Genomic DNA, 21,246 nt, shown 5'->3' on the forward strand with positions numbered 1-21,246 from the left:
GTCTTTTCTTCATTGTATATTCTTGCCTCCTTTATCAAAAATAAGGTGACCATATGTGCATGGGTTTATCTCTGGGCTTTCTATCCTGTTCCATTGATCTATATTTCTGTTTTTGTGCCAGTACCATACTGTCTTGATTACTGCAGCTTTGTAGTATAGTCTGAAGTCTAGGAGCCTGATTCCTCCAGCTCCGTTTTTGTGTCTCAAGATTGCTTTGGCTATTCGGGGTCTTTTTTGTTTCCATACAAATCTTGAAATTTTTTGTTCTAGTTCTGGGAAAAATGCCATTGGTAGTTTGATACGGATTGCATTGAATCTGTAGATTGCTTTGGGTAGTATAGTCATTTTCACATTGTTGATTCTTCCCATCCAAGAACATGGTGTATCTCTCCATCTGTTTGTATCATCTTTAATTTCTTTCATCAGTGTCTTAAAGTTTTCTGCATACAGGTCTTTTGTCTCCTTAGGTAGGTTTATTCCTGGGTATTTTATTCTTTTTGTTGCAGTGGTAAATGAGAGTGTTTCCTTAATTTCTCTTTCAGATTTTTCATCATTAGTGTATAGGAATGCCAGAGATTTCTGTGCATTAATTTTGTATCCTGCTACTTTACCAAATTCATTGATTAGCTCTAGTAGTTTTCTGGTAGCATCTTTTCGATTTTCTATGTACAGTATCATGTCATCTGCAAACAGTGACAGCTTTACTTCTTTTCTGATTTGGATTCCTTTTATCTCTTTTTCTTCTCTGATTGCTTTGGCTAAAACTTCCAAAACTATGTTGAATAATAGTGGTTAGAGTGGACAACTTTGTCTTTTTCCTGATCTTAGAGGAAATAGTTTCAGTTTTTCCCCATTGAGAGCAATGTTGGCTTTGGGTTTGTCATATATGGCCTTTATTATGTTGACATAAGTTCCCTCTATGCCTACTTTCTGGATGGCTTTTATCATAAACAGGTGTTGAATTTTGTAGAAAGCTTTCTCTGCATCTATTGAGATGATCATATGGTTTTTCTCCTTCAGTTTGTTAATATGGTGTATCACTTGATTGATTTGCGTATATTGAAGAATCCTTGCATTCCTGGGATAAACCCCACTTGATCATGGTGTATGTTCCTTTTAATGTGCTGTTGGATTCTGTTTGCTAGTATTTTGTTGAGGATTTTTGCATCTGTGTTCATCAGTGATATTGGCCTGTAGTTTTCTTTGTGACATCTTTGTCTGATTTTGGTATCAGGGTGATGATGGCCTCATAGAATGAGTTTGGGAGTGTTCCTCCCTCTGCTATATATTGGAAGAGTTTGAGAAGGATAGGTGTTAGCTCTTCCCTAAATGTTTGTTAGAATTCGCCTGTGAAGCCATCTGGTCCTGGGCTTTTGTTTGTTGGAAGATTTTTAATCACAGTCTCAATTTCATTGCTTGTGATTGGTCTTTTTATATTTTCTATTTCTTCCTGGTTCAGTCTCGGAAGGTTGTGCTTTTTAAGAATTTGTCCATTTCTTGCAGGTTGTCCATTTTCTTGGCATATAGTTACTTGTAGTAATCTCTCATGATCCTTTGTATTTCTGCAGTATCAGTTGTTACTTCTCCTTTTTCATTTCATTTCAATTATATTGATTTGAGTCTTCTCCCCTTTTTTCTTGATGAGTCTGGCTAATGGTTTATCACTTTCGTTTATCTTCTCAAGAACCAGCTTTTAGTTTTATTGACCTTTGCTATTGTTTCCTTCATTTCTTTTTCATTTATTTCTGATCTGATCTTTATGATTTCTTTCCTTCTGCTAATTTTGGGTTTTTTTGTTCTTCTTTCTCTAATTGCTTTAGATGTAAGGTTAGGTTGTTTATTTGAGATGTTTCCTGAGGTAGGATTGTATTGCTACTAACTTCCCTCTTAGAACTGCTTTTGCTGCATCCCATAAGTTTTGGGTTGTTGTGTTTTCATTGTCATTTGTTTCTAGGTATTTTTTTTATTTCCTCTTTGATTTCTTCAATGATCTCTTAAGCAAGAGATTTAGTAGTGTATGGTTTAGCCTCCATGTGTTTCTATTTTTTACAGATTTTTTCCTGTAATTGACATCTAGTCTCATAGCATTGTGGTCAGAAAAGATACTTGATATGACTTCAGTTTTCTTAAATTTACCAAAGCTTGGTTTGTGACCCAGGATATGATCTATCCTGGAGAATGTTCCATGAGCACTTGAGAAGAAAGTGTATTCTGTTGTTTTTGTATGGAATGTCCTATAAATATCAGTTAAGTCCATCTTGTTTAATGTATCATTTAAAGCTTGTGTATCTTTACATTCATTTTCATTTTGGATGATCTGTCCATTGGTGAAAGTGGAATGTTCAAGTACCCTACTATGATTGTGTTACTGTCAATTTCCCCTTTTATGACTGTAAGCATTTGCCTTATGTATTGAGGTGCCCCTCTGTTGGGTGCATAAATATTTACAATTGTTATATCTTCTTCTTGGATTGATCCCTTGATCATTATGTAGTGTCCTTCTTTGTCTGTTGTAATAGTCTTTTTTTTAAAGTCTATTTTGTCTGATATGAGAATTGCTACTCCAGCTTTCTTTTGATTTCCATTTGCATGGAATATCTTTTTCCATCTCCTCACTTTCAGTCTGTATGTGTCCCTAGGTCTGAAGTGGGTCTCTTGTAGACAGCATATATATGGGTCTTGTTTTTGTATCCATTCAGCCAGTCTATGTCTTTTAGTTGGAGCATTTAATCCATTTACATTTAAGGCAGTTATCGATATGTATGTTCCTATTATCATTTTCTTAATTGTTCTGGGTTTGTTATTATAGGTCTTTTCCTTGTCTTGTGTTTCCTGCCTAGAGAAGTTCCTTTAGCATTTGTTTTAAAGCTGGTTTGGTGGTGCTGAATTCTCTTAGCTTTTGGTTGTCTGTAAAGGTTTTAATTTCTCCGTCGAATCTGAATAAGATCCTTGCTGGATAGAGTAATCTTGGTTGTAGGTTTTTCCCTTTCATCACTTTAAATATGTCCTGCCACTCCCTTCTGGCTGTCAGAGTTTCTGCTGAAAGATCAGCTGTTAACGTTATGGGGATTCCCTTGTATGTTATTTGTTGTTTTTCCCTTGCTGCTTTTAATATTTTTTCTTTGTATTTAATTTTTGATAGTTTGATTAATATGTGTCTTGGTGTGTTTCTCCTTGGATTTATCCTGTATGGGACTCTCTGCGTTTCCTGGACTTGATTGGCTATTTCCTTTCCCATATTAGGGAAGTTTTCAACTATAATCTCATCAAATATTTTCTCAGTCCCTTTCTTTTTCTCTTCTTCTTCTGGAACCCCTATAATTCGAATGTTGGTGCATTTAATGTTGTCACAGAGGTCTCTAAGACTGTCCTCAATTGTTTTCATTCTTTTTTCTTTATTCTGCTCTGCAGTAGTTATTTCCACTGTTTTATCTTCCAGGTCACTTATCTGTTCTTCTGCCTCAGTTATTCTGCCATTGATTCCTTCTAGAGAATTTTTAATTTCATTTATTGTGTTGTTCATCACTGTTTGTTTGCTCTTTAGTTCTTCTAGGTCCTTGTTAAACGTTTCTTGTATTTTGTCTATTCTATTTCAAAGATCTTAGATCATCTTTACTATCATTACTCTGAATTCTTTTTCAGGTAGGCTCCCTATTTCCTCTTCATTTTTTTGGTCTGTTGGGTTTTTACCTTGCTCCTTCATCTGCTGTGTGTTTTTCTGTCTTCTCATTTTGCTTAACTTACTGTGTTTGGGGTCTCCTTTTCACAGACTCCATGTTCATAGTTCCCATTGTTTTTGGTGTCTGCCCTCAGTGGCTAAGATTGGTTTAGTGGGTTGTGTAGGCTTCCTGATGGAGAGAACTGGTGCCTGTGTTCTCGTGGATGAGGCTGGATATATATTGTCTTTCTGGTGGGCAGGACTGCATCTGGTGATGTGTTTTGGGGTGTCTGTGACCTTATTATGATTTTAGGCAGCCTCTCTGCTAATGGGTGGGGTTGTGTTCCTGTCTTGCTAGTTGTTTGGCATAGGGTGTCCAGCAGTGTAGCTTTTTGGTCGTTGAGTTGAGCTGGGTCTTAGCGTTGAGATGGAGATCTCTGGGAGAGCTTTCGCCGTGTGATATTATGTGGAGCCAGGAGGTCTCTGGTGGACCAATGTCCTGAATTCAGCTCTCCCACCTCAGAGGCACAGGCCTGACCCCCAGCCAGAGCACGAAGACCCTGTCAGCCGCATGGCTCAGGAGAAAAGGGAGAAAGCAAGAGAGAAAGAGAGAGAGGGAGAGGGAGAGAGAGAGGGAGGGATGGAGGAAGGAGAGAGAGAGAGAGAGGAGAGAGAGAAAGAAAAAATAAAGGTATTAAAATAAAAAAATTTTTTAAGTATTAAAAATAAAAAAATTAAAAAGTAATAGAAAGAAAGAAAGGAGAGAGCAATGAAACCAAAAAACAAATCCACCAATGATAACCAGCACTAAAAACTATACTAAAGAAAAAAAAAAAGGAAGCAAATAACGGACAGACAGAACCCTAGGACACATGTTTAAAGCAAAGCTATACAGACAAAATCACACAAAGAAGCATACACATACACACTCACAAAAAGAGAAAAAGGAAAAAAATATATATATGTATTCAAAAAAAGAAAGGAAGCGAGCAACCAAATCAATAAACAAATCTATCAGTGATAATAAACTCTAAATAGTAAACTAAGATAAACATAAAACCAGAAACAAATTAGATGCAGAAAGCAAACCCCAAGCCTACAGCTGCTCCCAAAGTCCGCTGCCTCAATTTTGGAATGATTCGTTGTCTATTCAGGTATTCCACAGATGCAGGGTATATCAAGTTGATATAATCCGCTGCTTCTGAGGCTGCTGGGAGAAATTTCCCTTTCTCTTCTTTGTTCGCACAGCTCCCGGGGCTCAGCTTTGGATTTGGCCCCGCCTCTGCATGTAGGTCGCCTGAGGGCGTCTGTTCCTGCTCAGACAGGATGGGGTTAAAGGAGCAGCTGATTAGGGGACTCTGGCTCACTCAGGCCGGGGGAAGGGAGGGGTACGGATGAGGGGCGAGCCTGCGGTAGCAGAGGCCGGCGTGACGTTGCAGCAGCCTGAGGTGCGCTGTTAGTTCTCCCGGGGAAGTTGTCCCTGGATCACAGGACCCTGGCAGTGGCGGGCTGCACAGGCTCCCAGGAGGGGAGGTGTGGATAGTGATCTGTGCTTACACACAGGCTTCTTGGTGGCGGCAGCAACAGCCTTAACGTCTCATGCCCATCGGTGGGGTCCATCCTTATAGCTGCAGCTCGTGCCCGTCTCTGGAGCTCGTTTAGGTGGTGCTCTGAATCCCCTCTCCTCGTGCACCCTGAAACAATGATCTCTTGCCTCTTAGGCATGTCTAGAGTTTTTCCCGGACTCCCTCCTGGCTAGCTGTGGTGCACTAACTCCCTTCAGGCTGTGTTCATACAGCCAACCCCAGTCCTCTCCCTGGGATCTGACCTCCGAAGCCAGTGCTTCAGCTCCCAGCCCCTACCCGCCCCAGTGGGTGAGCAGACAAGCCTCTCAGGCTGCTGAGTGCTGGTCGGCACTGATCCTCTGTGCAGGAATCTCTCTGCTTTGCCCTTTGCCCCTAATTCTGTGTTAGTGTGTGGAAACTTTTCCTCCTTCACAACTCCCTTCCGGAGGTGCAGGTCCCGTCCCTATTCTTTTGTCTCTGTTTATTCTTTTGCCCTACCCAGGTACGTGGGGAGTTTCTTGCCTTTTGGGAGGTCTGAGGTCTTCTGCCAGCATTCAGCAGGTGTTGTTCCACGTGTAGGAGTTGTTCCACGTGTAGGAGTTGTTCCACGTGTAGATGTATTTCTGATGTATTTGTGGAGGAAGGTGATCTCCGCATCTTATTCTTCCGACATCTTGAAGGTCTCCTCCTCCACCTGCATACTTTGAATATTAGTTCCCTTATCTTTATTTTTTTTAATGTATGTATGTATTTATTTATTTATTTTTGGCTGCGTTGGATGTTCATTGCTGTGCGCGGGCTTTCTCTGGTTGCGGCGAGCAGGGGCTACTCTTCTTTATGGCGCATGGGCTTCTCATTGCAGTGGCTTCTCTTGTTGCGGAGCCCAGGCTCTCGGCGCACAGGCTTCAGTAGTTGTGGCACATGGGCTCAGTAGTTGTGGCTTGCGGGCTCTAGAGCACAGGCTCTGTAGTTGTGGTACATGGGCTTAGTTGCTCTGTGGCATGTGGGATCTTCCTGGACCAGGGCTTGAACCCATGTCCCCTGCATTGGCAGGTGGGTTCTTAACCACTGTGCCACCAGGGAAGTCCAGTTGCCTTATCTTTAAAATGCATATGATAATGATCTATCCTGAGGAGATAATCCTACAAATAAAAAGCTTTGTGCATGAAAAATAAATCTTAAAGGTTATTGCAGGAAAAAAATATATTAAAGGTACTCGCTCATCAAAATTTATTACTGATTTTTTAAAAAACTTTTTAGCCTACCTGCCTAAACTAGGACCCTTGGTTCCATTTGACTGAGACTTTGAAGCATCCATACTGCTCATGAACTGCAATATAAAGCATTTATGTTCAGGTTGCTTAACCTTTTCTCAAGGAATAAAGCCCTTAATGAATGGATCTGATCAGTCATACACGTAAATTATCACAGATACCATTCGTTTCAAGAGATTTATAAACTAAGTTGTTTCTGAAAATCTTTTAAGAGATTATTTTATTTTGTGCTGTCTGTCTTTTAAAGGTGAGTCGTTCATCTCTGCTGATTGAACAGCCTGTGAAAAAAAGGCCTATTTTGGATAATCAGGTGATAAATTCTGTGTGTGTTCAGCCAGAGCTACAGAATAATGCAAAGCATGCAGATAATTCATCTGACACAGAGATGGAAGACATGATTGCTGAAGGTTTGTGGATTTTTCTTTAAGATGCCCTTTAACTTTGACTTTTATTGTTTGAAACAAGACATGGGTATTTATTCCACACAGATTTTCACTTGGAAGTATTTACTTTTTTTTCTCATATAATGCATTATTTGACTAAAATAGTGGGAAAGCTAATCAGACTCTTAATGGTCATACAATTAGAATAGCAAGATTGGTGTTAATTTGTATACTATCAGTTTGACATTTGAAGGAGTGTGGTTGGGAAAAGTTCCATTATATATGAAACTAATTCAGAATTTTAGGATCAAAACAACCAATTCTCTTTCTTAAGCAGACTTAAATAAATGACTGTTTTACTGAGCTTGCTTAAAAATTTAGAGCTTCTGGGTTGTTTGGTTTTAGACTTTATGTATTCAGATGTTTGATATCAGGTGGGTATTACAGTTGTGTTAAGGACGTAGTCTTCAGTCAAAAGGCGATTAAGTTTGTTCATAGAGGAAAATATCACTAAATCTTCTCAGTGTCAAAGAATTTTTTTTATAGACCTTATTCTAATAGTGACTATTCCATAAAAGTCAAAGTGGTAATGCAAAGTGACTTTAGGAAAACAAACACAAATAAATGCAAAAATGATATATTTTACTTTTTATTGATTCTGATCATGGCTCTGCAGTTGATACCATTCAGTTTAATTAAATAGCATTTAATATAGTCAGAGCTCTGTAATAGTGAATTAATTAACATCTCTGTCTAAGTAATTATCAGTATATTAATATATTTCATCTAAAATTAATTTATTCATTTTGTAAATATTTAGCATATATTATGTGCCTGTACTTTGCTAAAATTAAGTAAAATAGCATGCTGGTAAGCAAAATAGATACTGACTTGGCTCGCAGTTTTCCTAATTCTTAAGAGGAAGGCTCCTCTGTCATTGTGGTAATTTATGAACTGTTGCAAAGTATTTATCACTGTTTTACTTTTTATTTGAATAGCAAAGAGTATGATAGTAGTATAAAATTTTTTTACTGCTAACTTACGTTGAGTTCAATTTGATTTTTTTTTATTTAAAAGAATGTTAAACATGAAAATTTTCAAACATACATACAATTAGAACTGTATAATGAATCCCACCTCACCCAGACGCAACATTACCCAATTTTAAACATTATTTTGCCACACCAGCTTCATCCATCCCTTTTGTTTTTTTCTCCCTACGTTCCGCCCTTCTCTCTTTCTCTGTTGCTTTTTCTCTTTCCCTTTTCTCCCTTTATTCCTCTGTTTGAAAAAAGATCATGGTTCTTATTGTATTTTACTAGTGCATGCTTCAGTGTGCATCTATAAAAAGTGTACATTTTAATGCCGTGTCACACAAAACAACATTAATAACTGTTTGGTGTCATCTAGTACCTGGTCCATATTCAGATTTCCTCAATTGTATAATTGCCTAAATTGTATAAATGTTCTTTTATAGTTATTTTGTTCAAATCAGGATCCAAACAGTGTGTACATTTTGCCTTTTGTTGTTATGAATTTAATTTCATTTAATTCCTAAATACTTGCTTTTAGTTATGCATACTATTTATCTGAGAAAATTTTTCATTTGAGATAAAGAGTAGTAAAGATGAATGTGCAGGGTTTTTTTTTTCTTGTCTATATCTATAAGAATAAGTTTATAAACAAAAGTTTTCTAGCCTAATAAGCATATGTAATGTGCTCTCTTGTGTGCACATATTGGAGAAAAATGGAAAACTGCTTAGGAAGCTTCACAGCATATTTTGTGATGCTCATGGTTTATATACAATTAAAATATATGCTGGACTATGCTAGAACCTAGAGGAGCTTTTGATCTAGTAGGAAGTAGCAATTGCCACAACAGAAAGATAACTAAGGAGCAACATATGGTAGGTATTAAATGAATTATTATAGACAGTAAGAACTTGGCACGTTAAAACTGAGTGAGATTATTGCCAGTTTGGTGAGTTTTCTGTAGAGATGGGATTTGACCTGGGTCTTGGCTGGTAAAGCATAGATTTAAGATAACAGGAATAACCTTTCAGGTTAGCATACCATGAATAAATGCACAAAAGATGTGCAAGTGCTAGGTAACTTCAGGAGGGGGCAGTGAAGAGTAGACAGTTGGGTTAGAGAAGTGTAGTGGGTAGTAAGGCAGTCAGATTCTAGCATACTTTGATATTCAGCTATGGAGTTAGGAGTTATCTTGCTGTCAAGAGGATGGTTACTGAAGATTTTTTAGGCAGGTGACATGAAAAAGAGTGTTTTTGGAAACTCTGCTGGTCACATGTAGGAGCAGTGTAGAGGTTTGGCATGTAATTGATACCTGTAGTCATGGTGGGAAGAGGAAGACAAGGCAAAGGGTACTTTTAAAGGACAAGATACCAGAGTAAGGAAAAGGGAGATTTAAAGATGATTAATCTATGCAATGAATAATAAATAAGCCGTAGAGATCTAATGCATGGTATAATGAGTATAAATAATATTGTACTATGATCATCAGCCTTGCTAAGAGACTTAAACTTAATTATCCCAGTGACTAAAATGAAAGGATAAAAATGTAATGTGACAGAAGTGCTCAGTATTGCTACAAAGGCAGTCATATTATAATATATAAATGTATCAAGTTAATGTATTTTACACCTTAAATTTACACACTGTTTTATGTTAACTATATTCAGTTAAAGAAAGATTAATCTATTTCATAGTGGAGATATATTTACTGAAAATGTGTCAAATTTTTAAATACTTAATAATTTCCCAAGGTAACTTTATAAAGTGTTTCTGTTACTGTATACTTCGGTGTTTACGGGAAGTATTACAGGGTGAAATGGTGAGGTCACTTATTTAGTGGCTTTGGTTGTAGTAGTATATACAGTTTAATTCAGTATGAAAAACAATGTAAGGATTATTCTTTTTTTAAAGGATAAACTATGTCTCTATTTGGACTGGTTCTATAACCAGAATCTCCAACCAAAATGTGATTTACCAAAATATCTTATGTCTTCCCTGGTAAATCATCACACCAATCATGGTTTCTATCTCATCGCCTCTCTTTGCTGCTGACCATCACATGATCTCAAGTCTTCAGGAAAATTGAAAAGTAACTCCTCCTTGCACAAAAAAATTGGGGATCTCTATTGGTTAGGATATGTGTTTGGCCACTCCATTAGAGACCCAGAATAATACCTGATGAAATAAAAAAGTTTAATTTTCTCTGACATAGTCTAAAGGTAAGCAGTGAAGGGCTCCATTGTGTTGGGCACCTAAGCTGTCAGTGGCTCTGCCATCCCTAGAATGTTGCTCACATTTCCAAGATAGCTAATCTTCATGATCACATTCTAATTGTAAGATGGGAGAAAGGGCAGTACCTGGAATTTGGTCAGAAATTGGCCACACATGGGGCAGAAACTGTACTTTTTATTCTCAGTGGCCATATTCCTAGCTAAATATTAGGATTTTGTTACTGTGGGAGAAAAGTGAAGAACGGATATTAGGGAATTGCCAGCTGTCTCTGACATAGAATCCCATCTTTATTAGCTAAAGCAATAGTTTTTTAAACTTATTTGGCTCTGTAATTTTTTATTTACAAATGTGAAAAAGTAGCCTTGGTAACATTACCAGATTTGTTGAACTTTTGACCAAATATTAGAACTGGACTTTTTTGAATCTGTTAATATTCCTCTCTTCTTTATGAGAAATAAAACTGATGTTCTGTTTTTGTCAGGTTGTTAACCCTTAGACCATACCTGTTTGGGGTCTCCCCTCTCTCACCAGCAAAAACATTTCCTTCTCTTTCATAAGGTATTATAACCTGTTATCAAGTGTTGCATATTATTATGTTAATTAATACAAACTTTTGAAATAAAGCTTTCAGTATAGTCAAAACGGAACAAGTTGACAAATGGGCTCTTTGGGGCTGGGTTGGTGGCAGTGGTGGTCAAATGAGAGGTTCTGTCTCCAGTACAGGCTTTTCAAGGTCAGATCTGGTTACAAGCGTCACAGCGTAAAAGCAATACTCCTGGAAGTATGACACTAGGTCCCAGGGATGTGTTGAGGGGCACAACTGTGTGAAAGCCATCTCTAGGTCATTGGAAGGAGCAGTTTTTACTTTACTTGCTTTGAGACTCTTGTTCCTCATTGCTACTAAATAGATGAGTTTTGTTTATGAAGACAGTCTTGAGAATTTCCTTGAGATGATCCCTTGCTCGTTTATGATTTGATTGGTCATGACAGTGTATTTGGATGTCCCTTGGAACTTCAAATATTTCACAGTGTGTTTTTTAGTTCTTGCTGCCTTCACTTAATTTAGCACTTTGCTGTTTGCTTCTCCAGTAACACTGGGATAATGTGATGCTTGAATGTACTGAGTATGTGTCATCCATGTCTACATTTCAGAGTCCCTTTCTTCATCTTAACAAGTCTTGCTTAAATGAATAACATAGAAAAGCACATATGGAGCTCATAGCTAAAAGCTTTAGTTAGTGGACTTCTTTTTTTGTATATTTTATATGACTCGGCATAGGAATTATGATGCATGAAAATGGCAAAATATGGTGGATTTAAGAATTTAACAGTTTTCATTGAAGTGTTTCTTAAGCACTTATTACAGGTCTTAGTACTCTTAGTTCTTATGTGGAAAATAGGAAATGGAACTGTCACTTTTTTATGCCTGCTACCTGTTGGGCATTCGTGTAATCTTCACTGCAATTTTTCGGGAAGGGTATTTTAAACTCTATTTTACAGATGAGAAAACTGTGGGTCCTGAAGATTAAGTTGCTTACTTACAGGTGACTGCTGCTGCTGAATACTTGAGGATTTAGGTGGGAAGTTTCTTTGGGTCCTGTGGTATGACTTGAAAGTTATGGATATAGAGGTGGAGGGAAGGACATTCTCATTTAACAGAGAGACACCCTGACAAAAAGGAGCAGAGGTTAGAAGTTACAAAACCAATGGTGATTTTGAAGGTAAATGTAAATTACTTTGTTTTAATATGATAAGACTAAAAGGGACTTTTATAATTAGATAAATACATCTTTATATATTCTGTTGTACATTGCAGATCTTTGAGAGTGTTAACTGTTTTAAATGCTCCTCTGAAATCACAGATCAAAATTTTACCTTCTTTTTGGATTGATCCTCATTTTCTCCAGTTAGAAGTGTGTTCTTTGCTATATATATTGTACATAGCACAATGTGTCAAAATTCATATACTACATGATGCATTTTGAAAGTAGTGACTTTGTTTTGTTTTGCACATTTTAGGTAGGTTGGATTCTTAGCAAAATGAACCTTTAAAATGTATTGCATTTTGTGGAGAAAACTCCATAAAATATCTTTATGCAGGAGCAAGAGGGAATTGGTGGAAGTGGTTGTTTTGGGGGGCTTTGCCTTGCCAAAGTGGCTATGGATTGAAAAGTTAAAAGACCATTCCTTTTACGTTTCCTGGAGGGTCTGAACACTAGTAGCATCCAACCAAAGTAGAAGCTAAAAGAAAATTTGCCACGATTAAATTTTTGGAAGTTTTTTCTTTGTTTTCTTCTTTTTAGAGGCATTAGAAGAAATGGACAGTGAGTTGCTCAAGTGTGAATTCTGTGGAAAGATGGGGTATGCTAATGAATTTCTGCGGTCAAAAAGATTCTGCACTATGTCGTGTGCCAAAAGGTATTTCTGTTCTCTTGAATTTCCTAGAGCACAAGCCAACAACTGCTGTAACAAAACCAAAAAACTTGTAGACTTTACCATTAGTCAAAACTAGATATTATAGAGGAATGATATCAAATAGGCATTATTTGGAGCTACTTTGCTATTTAATTGTTAACTTTTGCTCCGTGAAAACTGCATATTCATAACACATACAGCATGATCTAATATTGAAGTGGCAATCTTCTGGTGGTAAGGATATGCTTAGGAGAACCCCTCCTGTGAATAGACTACTAGTCCTTAAGGTATCAAAACAATATTTGTTTTATCAATATTGAAATACCTGGATTTACTTTGTTATATTTTAAAATGTTTCATTTCTTTTACCCATATCCTATTTATTTTAGGTTTCTAAGTGGGACAGCTATAGCATAAGTTCTCCACATTGTTATATTATCTGACAACAAAATGGCCTGTCTTCTAAACCTGTATTTTCAGTAGTAATATTATAGGTGAATAGTATTACTAAAAAAAATTTTTATTATCTTCATTGATCTAGTCTCAAGTTTAGGCTGAGTCCTTTTTGGAGCCTATTTTTACATGGTCCCTGAACTAGGCTAGTATTTAACTTTTTAGGTGGTTGAAAAAGAATCAAAAGAACATTTTGTGACACCTGAAAATTACGTAAAATTCAGATTTAAATGTTATTAAATAAAGTTTTATTGGAACACATCCATGCTCATTCATTATTTTTTTTTTAAATAAATTTATTTATTTATTTTTGGCTGCGTTGGGTCTTTTGCTGCTCACAGGCTTCCTCTAGTTGCGAGAGCAGGGGCTGCTTTTCATTGCAGTGCATGGGCTTCTCATTGCGGTGGCTTCTCTTTGTTGCAGAGCACAGGCTCTAGGCGTGCAGGTTTCAGTAGCTGTGGCACGCAGGCTCAGTAATTGTGGCTCGCGGGCTCTAGAGCACAGGCTCAGCAGTTGTGGTGCATGGGCCTAGTTGCTCCGTGGCATGTGGGATCTTCCCAGACCAGGGCTCGAACCCGTGTCCCCTGCATTGGCAGGCGTATTCTCAACCACTGCGCCACCAGGAAATCCCCATGCTCATTCATTATTGTCTATGGCTGGTTTCATGTTACAGTTGCAGAGTTGAGTAGTTGTGCCAGAAATTTGTGTGGCTTACAAAGCCTAAAATATTTAATATCTGGCCCTTTATAGAAGAAGTTTGCCAGCCTTTGTTCTAGGGTGTTGGAACTCAGTAAATGGAATAGGATTCTTTTAAGCTGTCATCATGCTTTATAAAGGTCTACATTAAAAAATTTTAGAGTGCTCACTTCGACAGCACATATTCTAAAATTGGAATGCTACAGAGAAGATTAGCATGGCCCCTGCACAAAGATGATAGGCAAATACATAAAGTGTTCCATAATTTAAATATATGTATGTTAAAAATGTATATTTAAAAATATTAGTCTATTTTGATAAAGGTAATCTTTCAGCCAATTTTAAAGAATTATATATATTTGAATTTCCTGAATTCCTGAGACCCATGAATTCCTTGTGGAACTTTGAAATCTCAACTTTACCTTTTCATTTCTTGATTTTAGTTATATTTGAAAAATATTTTACTAGCCATTTGAGATTCCCCCTCTCTACTATATTAACCTCTTTTTATTAATATCTCTTCAGAAATGATTACCTGGAAAAATAACAATTTGAACGTTTAAATGATTGATTCATAATTTATTTTCTCCTGGAACCTTGAATTATTTTGCAGCTAGAAAAATGAGTTATCCTCTGTATTTTGCAGAGAGTTTCTATCATGCTGTTATTAGGAGGAAATATCAATACCTTGTTATAGGTGTCCAGTATTATATTGAGAGCTATATTATGATGTAAAACGAGGCCATTTTTTTTTTTTTTTTTTTTTTACTGTTAGCATAAGTAAATCTATTGAACACTATGGTTTACTTTCTGAGGTATTACAGATCATAATGAAATAAATGGCACTTACTGATTCACAACTGCACTTTAAGGTCATAATTAATTACTAAATGGAGTGTCCCATACATCATTTAATTTTTTTCTTACTTGAATTTCTTAGGTACAATGTTAGCTGTTCTAAAAAATTTGCACTTAGTCGTTGGAATCGTAAGCCTGATAATCAAAGTCTTGGGCATCGTGGCCGTCGTCCAAGTGGCCCTGATGGGGCAGCAAGAGAACATATCCTTAGGCAGGTCTGTAGAAACTTTGATTCAATGTACAATACCCTTTTCAGAAATACAAGGAAAGTGCAATGCTGTATTTTACCTGTACTACATTTTCCAGCTTCCAATTACTTATCCATCTGCAGAAGAAGACTTGGCTTCTCACGAAGATTCTGTGCCATCTGCAATGACAACACGCCTGCGCAGGCAGAGTGAGCGGGAAAGAGAGCGTGAGCTTCGGGATGTGAGAATGAGGAAAATGCCTGAGAACAGTGACTTGCTACCAGTTGCACAAACGGAGCCATCTGTATGGACAGTTGATGACGTCTGGGCCTTCATCCATTCTTTGCCTGGTATGTGATTCACCGCTTTGGCCTTAATATTTGTCTTGTGCACACACAGAGGAATGACGTTAGATCCATCCACACCTATTGCACAGAAGGGTTAGAGAAGTTCTATGTGTATGTGCTCATTAAATGGCATTTGGTATTGAAATGTGTTCTGTCTCCTCTTGCTTATTCCCTCAGCACAACTGGGTATTTTCTCATACCCCCCAAGTCGATAAAAACTGACTAGTCCTGCTTCTGCTGTGACACCTCAGCCGGTGAAGAGATTAAAGGTGCTCTCTTCTCTTCAGTCTGATTTCTCTCGAGAGGTCAGTAGAGAGATTGAGTCAGACACTTCTTCCCTTCTGCTCTTCCAGTTTTCTATTCTATTTCCTCCTTATTTCCTAATTTAACCTTTTTTAAATGAAGTAAGAGAGACTATAATTTTTTCTTTTACTTTTTTGAAAGCTAATCAGCACCTTTTAGAATATAAAATTTTGGCTTCTTTAAAAAAAAAAACAAGTGTTTCTTTTAAAGGAGGCTGCATTCTTTGATTCTTTGCAGTAAATAGACATCAAGAATACTTCTGAAATTAAGTAGACAACTGAAATTCAGTTATGATATTCTATTCCAGTATTGAGGGTTACTTTCTTATTTATGTTTTCTGCTCTCTCATTTGGTACTCTTTGCATCAGCTTAAGTCATTATGTTCTTTATCTTTTTTCTTTACTACAACAATAATCTTTTATTTCCACTTTCTCTAAGGGGCTGGCTACTGAAGGCAGCTGCACCTTTGCTCATCATGAGACCCACACTGCTATATATGTTAAGACAATATGTATTTTTTTAATCAGCAAACCTTTATCATTCACTTTGACCTTATGAATATGGAAAATAAGGTTTTAAAAATATTTGTTCCATTTTGGTTTTTCAGTTTCAGAATCAGAATTTTTGGTTTTCAGAATCTGTCATTTCTCTTGACACAAGCTTTCCAGAAAAATGTATCCCCTGTGAACTTGTCTACAGACTTATTAAAATTAATCCAGCTATTTTTGCTAATTAATCTTTCTATGAAGGTGACCACTGTCTCAGAAGCAAACTTACAGCTAAAGTGTTGGGAGTTCCGTGGTGACCTAGACGTTAGGATTCATCGCTTTCACTGCAGAGGCCCAGGTTCAATCCCTGGTTGGGGAATCATCCCACATGCTGTGTGGTGCGGCCAAAATACAAATAATAATAATAATAATAAAAATTAAAATAAATTAATTAAATAAAGTGTTGTATGAGTAAAGAAAGTATATTCAGAAGTATTCTGCTTTTTAAAAAATTCCTGGCTTGTGATGGGTCGACTTAATGAACTTTCGATTTTGTGGTACAAAAACGATACACATTCAATAGAAACTGTGCTTCAGTTTTGAGTTTTGATCTTTTGCTGGTGATATGAAGCACAGTACTCTCTCCTTAGGTTGGGTAGGGCAGCTCCCAGTCAGCCACGCTGTCATGAGGGTAAATAGCTGATAGAACCATTTTGTACCCACGCAACTCTGGTTTTCACTTTCAGCACAGTATTCAATAAATTACATGAGACATTTAACACTTTATTATAAAATAGGCTTTATGTTAGAAAATTTTGCCCAACTTACAGTAGGCTAATGTAAGTGTTCTAAGGACGTTTAAGGTAGGCTAGGCTAAACTACGATGTTCAGAAGGTTAGGTGTATTAAATGCGTTTTCGACTTGATGTTTTCAACTTACGATGGGTTTGTCAGGATGTAAGTTGAGGAAGATATATATACAGAACGCTGAAATTTTATTAAATTATTGTTTCAATATCTTATTTTAGAAATGTTAAATAAGTTTTTCTTTTTTTTTTAAAACAAGGTATGGTCACTTTTAAAGAAAGATGAAATTGTTTAAAGAAGGGATACATTTTTCATGGGAAGAGTTTTAAGCATGCATCTAGGAAAACTTAAGTGTGATTTAAGTTCTGACCATGTGGGTTTAGAATCTGCTTTAAAAAGCTGACATATTAGAGAATGGTGAGTCTTCACTGGGTGTGGTTTTAATACTTAGTGCAAAAAATTGTAAGTTTTATACCAGTCTAGGTATCTTGAGAATTAACATTGGAATTGACACTAATCCCTGAGGCTGGACTTTGATTCTGTCTTCAGACATAGTCTTCCAAATGGGGTACATGAGCTGTTAGCCTGATTTCTCATTTGGGGGAAAATATTTCTTTTCCTTTGGGGAGGAGGAAAGTAGTTGGCCAAATAATAAACAAATAATACATACTGCTGATTCTTCTATGACTTCATATGCTTTTTTTTTTTAGGGCTAATTTTCTAATTCTCCCCAGCATCCATTTGCCATGAGACTACTCCTGGCTGCTTTATTAGAACAAAGGCTAACTCCTTTGTCTTACTCTTGCTTCATTTGAATTGAAAAAAATTATTTCTTATAACTTGAGATGCTTGTCTTATTGAGTTCATCAAGACACTTAATTTTGTTGCTAATTGTTTAGAGAACATTGTATATAAAGGAGACTGCTTTATAATTTAGAATTGCTTGGTACTGTTTTAAGAGTTTGCTGAATATAACTCTGCTTTTCTTTTACCTGATTAAATGGGAGTATTTCTAAACTGCTTTGACAGGCTAAATAACAAGCTTATTTGTGTGATCAGTTAACATCTTCTTTCTCAAAGTTTTTCTCTGAATAATGCCTGTAGCTTAAGGTAAATCTCAGCCAGAAAATGCCATTATCTTTATTTCTCTATGTTCCTCTGGCCTTTGTAAACTTCCTTTTGAGCCGCTTTCAGCTCATTCAGGGCTGGATTTTTTTTTTTTTCCCTAAGCTTTTCTCATGGAGTGAACAAACTTGTAAATTTTGTAATCTCTTGTATTTTGTTTCTTTCCAGTTGAGGCTAGGTTTCCCTGTTTCATCAGGGCACCTATATTTATTCCTAAAGTTTACTCTTCTCATTGTGTAATGTCATCTTGTGAACCAACTTGGTGGGACCATGTTAGAGCTGGTATGCAGACCAGTGTCATAGCTGTTACCAGAGTGAAAAATTATTTTCTTCTAAATTTTTGTACATTAAAAAGTTCTCTATAGGAACGGTTCTTTTTATTCTCAGTTTACTGCAGTTATCTTCCTTAACTCTTCCTTGATATAGTGAACTGCCTTTTGCAAAGATCACTTTAGTCTGTATTTGTTGATCTGTGAATCTGCAGTAGATTTGGTTTCCCTGTAGGCATATAAAGTAGGTATTGTCTAAAAACATATGACAGTTTACTGGTTTTCATAATACTGATATTGGGACTTTTTATTCTGTAGTATTGAGTGCAGGTAATATCTTTTCATCATCCTTACTGATGTTAGTTTTGGGGTGGGGTGTTTTGTTTTAGGTTTAGCTGGAAAAGTGACTGGACATTTGTAAGGTTCATTTGGGACCCATGTCCATGTGCAGAGGTCCATGCCCATTCTGGTGGCTGCTTGTGGTGATGTAAAGCCAGCTGAGCTGACTGGTGCTGCAGTTGGGATATGTTCTGTAATGTTCCTGGGGCGCCAGCTGTTTTACAGAAGTAGATTCTAAATATGTCAGAAATTCATAGAACTATAGCTCAGTATACCTTGAGCATCTAGGTTTTTTAAAAAAATTCATCTTTCTCTAATATGTTTCAGGAAAGCATATTTGCTTCTGCCTTTTTTTTCCATTTTTCTTTTTTTTTTTTTTTTTTTTTTTTTTTTTTTGCGGTACGCGGGCCTCTCACTGTTGTGGCCTCTCCCATTGCGGAGCACAGGCTCCGGACGCGCAGGCTCAGCGGCCATGGCTCACGGGCCCAGCCGCTCCGCGGCATGTGGGATCCTCCCAGACCGGGGCACGAACCCGTGTCCCCTGCATTGGCAGGCGGACTCTCAACCACTGCGCCACCAGGGAAGCCCTCCATTTTTCTTTTTAAAGTCACTTTATTTTTCATTTCTATACTAATGTATGGTATAAATACCCTTTTTGTGGTTGGCTTAAGAAAGTTGTGATCTAAAATTCTGAAGATAATTCATTCCTGTTTGATCATGCTGTTTCCAAACTTTCTGTTCTGTATTATTTTGCTAATACATTTACCGTCTGTCTACAAGAAGACATTTGAAGAGCGCTCTGATAATACCGAGGAACAACCACATGCTATGAATTTCTTCATGGAGAACTCCTTGTTTCTATTCCCAAATGTAGCTCTTATGGTCCTCGTTACTTCTCATTGCTTCTGTTTTCTGAATCTAAGAAAGTCCTACACTATCTTTCTCTCTCTTCTTTTCTTTCCTGTGTTCTTGTAAGTAAGACTGAAGAGAGAAGAACATTTAGTTCTTTCATAAAAAGAAGGATGAAGTCACAACTAGATGCAAGATTAGTCAGTTTTGTCTGCCCAGTTTTGAGAGCTACCTCTGGGAAAAGAAAAGGGGCTTTTCTATGGTGAGTAATCCCATTTTAACTATATAGTTTCTTTTATATGGTAAGTGGCCAAAAGCATTAAATTTTTGCATAGGGTCAGTTTTTAAAAATCTGAGAAATTATTAAAATAGAGAATTGAAAAGCTGATTGCTATATAGGAAACAGGAAGGATACAACCAACAGAGAAGATGGAAAAGAAATAATCAAGAGAAAAGCTGGCCACACAGCTGAATACAGAAAAAAAAGTTTGTGTTACTCTTACAGATGGCTCCTTTTTAGCAGATTCTGTTTTTGTTCATTATTCATTCAGTCAGTCCTTCACTTATCCAAAAATATACGTATTTAGCACCTACAATGTTTTGTGCTTGGTGCTGGGGTTATAGGGATGACATTATATAAGAGGATGACATCCTCTTATATAAACAAGAGGATGATACATTTGCAGTAGAAAGAATAATCATTCCAGCAAAGTTGTATCCAAAGGTATAATGTAACCATTTCCATTATCTTTTTCTTTGTGTTCTCCCTTAGAATGCTGATTTGAATAGAAGAAAGACTTTAAGCTGTTAGTTTTTATTCTTAAATTCACTTTTATAATTTTGTCTTTTATAAGGAAGCTTCCACATTTTTGCATTGTCTCCTCTCATGGTTCGTTAATTCATTACCTTCCCTGCTGGTTTCTTTACCCTTAGTGGGGAAGTTTATTAGCCTGGCTGTGCAAAATTTGGTAGATAATAGAAACGTTTGAGGTTCAAGTAGAGTGCTCACGTTGTTACTTGCTCTAAAGCACTTGGTTTACACAGAGAGGTAAAATATTGGTCAAGAGATTAACCAGCAAGCTCAAAATTTCAATGAGAATTTATGTTTTCTTATCAGAAGTGGAGATTAGTCCAGTGATAGTAAGATTTGAAGTTGAAATTACAAGTTGATCATTGTAATACATTTCAGCAATAGATTGATACTATAATTTTGATGGATTGGTTCTGTCCTGAGTGAATAATAAAAATGTTTTGGATGTGCCTGGCACATTGAAGGTTGTAAATCAGAATAAAGGTACAAATGATAATGAAAGTGGTACTTGAGAAAATATTTCTAAATTATTATTTAAATGGCAGAACATTATATTTTATTCTTTTGTACCTGTATGTGAAGGATATGTTATACAGAGTAAAGTCCTTGAGGTATAATGACTAGTTAATCCAAACTTGCTGTATGTGTGGCATGCTTTCAGGTGACAGCATTGCCCTTTTCATGAAAGTATGTTATATCTATATCTGGACTGAACAATCTGTACATTCTACCTGACTTATAATTATTTCTGCAATATTATTTTTAGAACAAGAATTCCAAGTAAATTGCTTTACCTGGATTTGGAATTCTTACTTTTTAGAATGTCAGGAAATACTCTCTTCTTCAAGAGTGAACCCAAGACGACCATCAATAAATTTCATTTGTTTTTCAGCCTGTATTTCAGATACTCAGACCCAGTGAGAGCATAATTGTGACTGTTAGGAGTAACCTCTGATTGTTGTGTATTAATTCTAACATCCTTCCTCTGATGAAATTCTAGGCTGCCAGGATATCGCAGATGAGTTCAGAGCACAGGAGATTGATGGACAGGCTCTTCTCTTGCTAAAAGAAGACCATCTTATGAGTGCAATGAATATCAAGCTAGGCCCGGCCCTAAAGATCTGTGCACGCATCAACTCTCTGAAGGAATCTTAA

At 36.8% G+C, this 21,246-nt stretch overlaps 1 protein-coding gene across 3 annotated transcripts in view; it reads left to right on the top strand.

Annotated features, from left to right (window-relative positions):
• The window catches only part of PHC3 (polyhomeotic homolog 3), a gene marked incomplete at both ends in the record, with an annotated part of 76,239 nt that extends 54,993 nt beyond the window's left edge, over positions 1-21,246 (top strand). For all 3 annotated transcript variants that reach the window (XM_079705017.1, XM_079705018.1, XM_079705016.1), the window contains 5 exons: positions 6,745-6,904; positions 12,448-12,562; positions 14,649-14,781; positions 14,873-15,104; positions 21,092-21,246. In XM_079705017.1, coding sequence (XP_079561143.1) covers positions 6,745-6,904; positions 12,448-12,562; positions 14,649-14,781; positions 14,873-15,104; positions 21,092-21,246 — 795 coding nt within the window. The remainder of the gene's footprint in view (positions 1-6,744; positions 6,905-12,447; positions 12,563-14,648; positions 14,782-14,872; positions 15,105-21,091) is intronic.

The sequence above is a fragment of the Hyperoodon ampullatus genome (assembly GCF_949752795.1).
Source record: "Hyperoodon ampullatus genome assembly, chromosome: 5".
Classification (NCBI taxonomy): Eukaryota; Metazoa; Chordata; class Mammalia; order Artiodactyla; family Ziphiidae; genus Hyperoodon; species Hyperoodon ampullatus.